Below are 7,704 nucleotides of genomic sequence, written 5' to 3'. Positions count from 1 at the left end.
CAGGGTCATGGGCAGCCGAGGCTCATTGATGCAAGTGGGGAGTGGAGGCTGGCCCGTGTGGTCCGATCAAACAGACGAGCTACTCTAGTTTAAATTGCTCAAGAAATTAATGCTGGTTCTGATTGAAAGATATATATATATATATATATATATATATATATATATATATATATATATATATATATATATATATATATATATATGGCACACAATGCATTTAGGTGAAGCTCAAAAGGGGAAAGAAATACAATAATACCTTTAAATTAGAGTCCTTATAAGCAGTTTGGGCTTGATGTACTGAAGAGGGTGTGTTTCAGGTGTTTCAATTCGTGAGGACATCTCTGGGCATCCTTGTCCTATGAAAAGGGACTTTGTTTCAAGAGATAAACAAATCAATCCAAAGATTCTTCCTATCTTGCATATGAGATCAAAATATTGTGGCTGATCCTTAAAAATGTAAATATTTATTTACCATAATTTATTAAGGTTGCATGTTATACAGTCGTCAGTACAGCGATGAAGCTTCAGTCACCAAAAGCTGCTATTGGTGCAATATAAAATGAAACAACCCTCAATAACATTGAGTGGTACATAATTGAAATGCATAAAATCCTGCACCCTCCAAAATCCTTGTCACATGACGGTTAAAATGTATAGGACAGACCAAAAAAAAAAACCCAGACCTGTCCTACACTGACAACCAATGCAGGTTTTTCGTCTTCAGCTTTCTCTCAAGAGTGATGTTAAGGCCCTTTAAGGCAAAATTCTTGAGTGCTGTGAAAGTCATTCATGCATACGTGAAATGTTTCAAACAAGACACATTCTTCCTCAGTGATCTGTCATGCTGTTTTGTTAAAAACCCTGAATGTACATTACGTTGAAATCAAGACAATCAACAGTCTCTTTCATTTAGACATTGAAAATAAGCATTCTGTGAGAATAAATAGATCTGCATGCAGTTAACTGCATAATATACAAGCATTTAAATATAATTACAGTTGTATTAGACATCATCGGGGTTGTACATTTTTGGCAAGCCAGAACCCAGCTGGACATGCAGAATATATACAAACTCACGCTGAAAAAAAAGGTGGGGATAGTTCCTGCATTACTTCAGTGTGCAAAAGTGCTTATTGAACATTAAAGCACTAAAACTAAAAATCCTTTTAGTTTTGTATTTAGCAGTACGTGCCACTGTACTCTGAGAGGGTTAGAGTTCATGGCAGTTATTTAGACCCAGAAACCAACTCCTGCTCCCATAGAGACGTTCAAGTGACAGCTCTGTCCTCTGAAATCACTATCCAAGCTCCTATTTAGGACATTCCTCTATGAGCTGCAGGTATATGTGCCAGACACGGATGCACCAAAACAAATGCTTCATCTCAAATGCCTACTGAACGCAAATTTCTTATGGCGATCCCTCATCCTTTTCAGAATCAGGTGTACTGAGTGTGGACCCAGTGATGCTGCCCTGTGTTTTGAGTTTGGGTCTATGTGTTTTCAGATTTGAGTCTTCGCTAGATGGGGCCTTTGAAGTCTCTAAAAGCAGTCTGAGAATTTGTCCAACCCGTTCTTCCAAAGTCGTCATCCTTCCGTTCAGAGCCTGGATCTCTGTCCGCAGCTCCACCCTGGCCTCCTGCAGCGAGGCCAGGAATGAGCTCTCGCTACTGGGGTAAAAATCACGGGCTGGTCCTTCTCCTCCATCAAGTCCAGGTACAGGGCTCTGTGGTTCCGAAACCCTATCCAGTCTCTGGTCGCTGTAGGTCAGGCCGCTATCCCAAGAGTCCGTTTTGCGGAGTGAATTCTTCCTAGATTCTCCAACCACCTCCACACTCTCTATCTGAACTTTAACTTCTGGTGAAAGGTGCTCCATAGACACAGCCTTAGCTGCATTGTTTAATCCCTCTTTCCTCTCCTCCTCTGGAGGTGACCCTGGTGCAGCCATGTTGTTTTTCAGTCTCATCCAGCCACGGGCGGTTCCAGCGGGTTTGGTCCGCGCAGTGTTATTCACTTTGAATCGGTTTGCGACTTGGTCGCCGCTGGCCACAGCAGGTTTGAGTTCCATGATGTCGCGGTTGTTCTGCTTGATGGAGTCGCCCAGTTTAGGATAGGCCAGACAGTTCTGGATTGGTGTGATCTGGGAGATTGTGACCACGCTGCTTGTGGACCCGTTCTGAACCGTGTGCAGAGAGTTCTGCATAAGAGAGGCGTGTGGTTTTGGCATGCGTGCGGGCTGCTGTTGATTCTTCTCCAGGTCGAGCTGGGCCGAAGCGCCCTGGTTACGGAGTTCCTTCTGCTGTTTAAACTTCTGGAAAAGTTTTCGGACCGGGTGGTCCACAGGAATGGTGAGCGGGACCTCATTCTTTGAGCGCTGCCTCTCCTCTTCCTCCTTCTTCACATCGCTGATTTTACGGAATATAAACTGAATAGGGAGACAAGAAATACCATTAGTTTGATTGGAAGTGGCATCTACAAGAATTTTGGAATCAAAACTTTCACTTGAAGATAAATAGACTATTGCTGCATTTTGTTTATAAGAATTTTGATGTAAATTGAGATATCATTTCTATCTCTATTATTTATAAATTATAATCATGAAAAACAGTATCAGAAAAGATGTATTAATATTTGAATATTGAACATCAAATAGTCAGTTTAAAAATTAAACATTTAGCGTACAGTAACAACAGCAATTTCAGCATAAGGGTATTATTAATAATGTGTGCTGTGATGAAAGAGAAAGATTTAAATTATACATGTTCTATCTTCCTCAACAGCCATCACCCTAAAAATTCTTTTTGTGTCTTGCCATTGTCTGTCCACAGATTACCTATGCTTAGAGATTGTCTTAAATTATATATTTTGGTCTCTTCACCCCTCACTGTCTCTCATTTCCCACTTTCTCTCCACATGAAAATCATCACGTTCCTTATTGAAACTGATTTACGGTGCTTGATTCGTTTAGCTCAGCTGATTATATTCATTTAATTGTGTGTCTCTCTCAAGATACTGTGAACGACAATGTCAGACTAAAGGCGAAACAGTTCAACACAATAGCTTCTGATAACCAATTTAACTACATACAAGAAACAGGTTTTTATTATGTTTATTATTCATTTAAATAGAACTTAATAGTGCAGAAATTACACACTTTAAAATTGTTATATAGCTTGAACATAGACATGTAAAATGCATCATGAGCTAAGTTGATCGTAGAGACCATTGTTGGCATTTGTTCCACGATCTACTTAGGCTTATGCCGCTTTTGGGAAACGCAGCCCAGATCATTTAGAATTGCCTATGATAAAATATATTTTTGCGTTATTCGATTGTGCTAAAAGACATTTAATCCAGCGAAATAAAGAAACAAAACGGAAAACGAAAAGGTTTGCCTAAAACAAATGAAATAAATAGAGTAATGTTTTGATAGTGTCACAGTTACACCTTTCGATGGAAATCAAAATACATTTTAAGATCAGCAGAATTGCACACATTACCTTTTTTCCCCCCTGTATGTATTAAGAATCTGTATCATTTTGAAGAATACTGACTGCATTCAACTCTCAGATCTGAGCACAAAAATGATGGATTTGTTCAGACACTGGAGCTCACAGACAGAATAAGTCTGTCATTCTCTTTTGCCCTCTTTCTGAAAGTCAGCAAAAAAAGAAACACTGCACTGAAACATTCTCTGTTTGAACATTACAACATTTTCCGTCCCACTGAGGCTTCGTTTGAGATCACACATCATCCTCTGACACACACATTTCCTGGTACAGCTTAGAGTTATGCACGCAAAACCAACAGAATTTATTTAATGAGTTCCAATCATGGAGGGAACTGCTGGCATTTGTGTTGTTTTTTAATAACGTAGAGCGATGAAAGCTCATTAGAAGCTAATTCTTCTGACCCCTTTCAAGGCAATAATTGCTTGTTTGCCTTTTTTAGCACATCTGCGAACAAAGTTTTATGATGAATTAACACTTTAAATTTGATTCCACTAACTGCAGTAAAGCCAGGGATGAGCTGGCCATAGGACACACAGGGATTCTGGGACCATCGTCTTGTAGGCTGTCTGTCAAACTTTAAACATACAAAGCAAAGACAAAGATTTAAAGGGAGAAAATGTTACTCTGGACGGTCCATGGAAGCCGATGTTGTGGATTTGGGCACAGGAACATAGAAAACTGTCCAAGGCTGCAATGTCCCCTAGGGCAACACGGGACACAAAGCTCAAACACGCACTCCAGTCTTCTGCAAAAACTACAAACTGCAAACTACAAATCCTTTCGAATTTCAATGAGATAGGAGATTTAGAACAAATGTCTTCTGACCATATATATTCAAATTATTTTATATACACTGATGAGCCAAAAATATTAACCAGTCACAAGGGAAGCAAATTTCATTGATCATCTCCTAACAAGACCACATATTAAGATCTGGGTAGATTAGATGGTAAGCAAACATCAGTTCTCGTTATAAACGTGTTGGATGCAGGATAAATGGGCAGGAATAAAGATCTGAGCGACTTTGACAAGGGCCAAATTGTTATGGGAATGAGTCTCTCTGAAACGGCAATGCTTGTGGGTTGCTCCCGGACAGCAGGAGGAGGAACAAACCACAAACTGGCGACAGGGTGTTGGGCGCCCAAGGCTCATCGATGCACAAAGAAAACGGGAGGGCTATCCCGTCCCAGCCAACACAAGGTCTACTGTGGCACAAGTCACGTAAAATTTTAAATGATGGTTATAGGAAGAATGTGCCATAACCATAGACTATAAAAAAATATGGACGTAGTGTCCGTGATGTCACCCATAGGATTCTGAAGAGCAGTTTTGAAGCGTAAAGTAGGGTTGAGCTGGCCGTTGCCATCTTGGCAGCGCGTCACTCCTGGATAACAATGGGCAAAGAGGCAGGACGCAGAGATGTGCACTCGAGTTAGTGACTCGGACTCGAGTCGCATTTTATGAGACTTTCAGACTTGACTCGGGACTCGACCTGAAATGACTTCAGACTTGACTCGACAAAAAAGACTCGTGAAATTTTAAAAACAAAAGTTTTTAATCCTTATCTATCGTAAATTTTAAAAAAAAATCTTTATTTGAATGTTATAATATCTGCTTCACATGTACGTGACGTGGTAGGTCGGACCCTTGTTATAGAATTTCATTACGGATGTCCGTGTATTGCGTGCGTCATAAGAGTCCTATGAAACATGACAGGATCCATCGTGCCATATGTTCTCACATATGGATTTGTTACCGTGTCAGATCGGCCAGATGCAAAGAATGTGTGGAAAACAATTCAAGATGCAGGAACGTCATTTTATTAGACATCGCGTCCACAAAGGTTATTGACATTAACTCACACAGCTGACGGTGTAACGTTAGCTGTTTTACTGTGGTGTAGCCGAGTGGCTCTTTTGGGTTGCCAGCCTGTTAAAACATGAATCAAATCTAACCTTTTAACCTAGCAATACGTTTTTCGCAGCTTTTCTCTCTCTTAATGTAGACACGAGAGGGAGATAGAAAGATGTTAATCCGTTTACTGCTTAAAGCGCATATTTTAACGTATCGCAATCAGCATGCTGAAAAGTTTTCTATTGACTAGAAACAACTAGAATCGTTCGGTTTGATTATTTTCTGATAATGTCTGTCGTCAATAACAACGCTGTGTAACAAACGTGAATGGCGCCATCTTGTGTCCAATCAGCGACTGTATTGAAAATAACTACTTGTCTTGTTGCCAGGACAATAGTTTTTTTTTTTTTTTCTTCACATTATAATGGATTATAACGTACGGCTGGATGTATCCCTTACATCTTAGGACTTTTATTACAAACAAAACAGATGATAGAAAGATCACATTTTGTCTATTAAAAAAAAATTGGATTTTTGAATATTATGTCTTTTTTTTGTAAGACATAAAATGACTTGAGACTCGACTCGGACTCGTGAAAAAAGACTCCAGACTTGACTCAGACTCCAGTGATAAAAACTCCAGACTTGACTCGGACTCCAGCTTAAAGACTTCAGACTTGACTCGGACACGATGACTAACAGACAGCAGATAAATGGCTATCCACCTGTCACTCAAAGTGGCCACACCCTTAATTATGAAGAACTTTAAGGCTTTATATAATGTAAACGAATGAGATATAAAAAAATTCACCCCCCTCACAGTTGTCATGAAGGGCAAAATTAGCCGTATAGACAAAAAACACAATTTGTTCTAGGCTGTAAACATGTTTTTTTCTGCTGTAAAGTTGGGCATTTTAACATGGGACTCAATGAGATTCTGCTCCCTTCTGGAACCTGTCCCTAGCGGCCAGTCGATGAACTACAGTTTAAGTCACTTCCGTATTGGCTTCAAGAGAAACTGCGGGAGGTTGCCGCTTGGCCATAACACAGTGCATCAGACTCTGCTGCATATGGGGCTGCGTAGCAGCAGATTAAACAGAGTGCCTATGATGACCCCTGTCCACTGTCAAAAGCATCTAGAGTGGGCATGCGAGTATCAAATTGCACCTTGGAGCAGTGGAAGAAGGTTGCCTGGTCAGATGAGTTCCGTTTTCTTTTACATCACATGGATGGCCGTTTACGTGTGCATGCTTTACTTGGGAAAGTGATGGCACCAGGATGCACTATGGGACGATAACAAGCCGGTGGAGGGAGTGTGATGCTCCGGGCAATGTTCTGCTGGGAAACCCTGGGTCCGGCCATTCATGTGGACGTAAATTTGACACATGCCACCTACCTAAACATTGTTGTAGACCAGCTACACCCCTTCATGACAATGGTGTTCCCTGTTGAAAGTGGTCTTTCACACTGCACATATTGTTTAGGAATTGTTTGAGGAACATGATGAAGAGTTCAAGATGTTTCTCTGGCCTCCAAATTCCCCAGATTCGAATCCAATTGAGCATCTGTGGGATATGCTGCTCAAACAAGATCCGAGGTGGATCCACCTTGCAACCTACTGCAGGATCTGCTGCTAATGTCTTGGTGCCCAGATCCCACAGGAGGGATCTTGTAGAGACTATGTCTTGGCGTGTCAGCGCTATTTTGGCAGGACCAACAGCATATTAGACATTAGCTTATTTATAGATTTTCTACTTGTGGGTTCGATTGGTTTTTCTGTCTTCTTCTCCACTGACCTTCATCACGGACCTGTGTTGTGACAAGAGTCCTCAGAGAAAGGTTAAAATTAAGACAGAATCTCTTTCATGATGTTGTAAGAGGACATAACCAAAGCAATTAGTGCATGAAGAGCATGTGAGTGATTAGAAGAGAGAAGCTCTACTCAAATAAACCCGAAAAACATGAACCCAATTAATACTGTGGTGGTCCAAAAGTAAATGCAACCAACAGAAATGGAGATTTACTCCAAAATCTGTAATTATCAATAAGAAAATGACATTGAATCGTGCAAAAGACGAGATCGTGAATAATGACATTGTAATTGTGAACACTCTTGCGGAAAGGACACAATGCAAATTTGTACTATGCATATTCAGGAATGCATATGGTAATATCAGAGAAATTAACATTGCCAGAAGGTTATTGTATAAACAATTACCCCACAAATAATATTTTGTGTCATAAGAAAGAGGCAGAAGAAGAGAACTGCCGACTCAGTCGAGGGCAGAGCCATTATCACATTCTTTACGGATCCTAAGCAATGATACGGTTCAAAATTTTC

General features: G+C 40.4%; 1 protein-coding gene across 1 annotated transcript in view; it reads right to left on the bottom strand.

Moving 5' to 3' along the window:
* Positions 1-449: 449 nt before the first annotated feature.
* The window catches only part of kcnh5b (potassium voltage-gated channel, subfamily H (eag-related), member 5b), a 55,611-nt gene continuing 48,356 nt past the window's right edge, over positions 450-7,704 (bottom strand). The window contains exon 11 of the mRNA XM_079842981.1: positions 450-2,422. Coding sequence (XP_079699107.1) covers positions 1,409-2,422 — 1,014 coding nt within the window. The 3' untranslated portion in view covers positions 450-1,408. The remainder of the gene's footprint in view (positions 2,423-7,704) is intronic.

This window comes from Gobio gobio (assembly GCF_949357685.1).
Source record: "Gobio gobio genome assembly, chromosome: 18".
Classification (NCBI taxonomy): Eukaryota; Metazoa; Chordata; class Actinopteri; order Cypriniformes; family Gobionidae; genus Gobio; species Gobio gobio.
The sequence above is the reverse complement of the archived record's forward strand: the minus strand, read 5'-3'. Positions and strand labels throughout refer to the sequence as shown.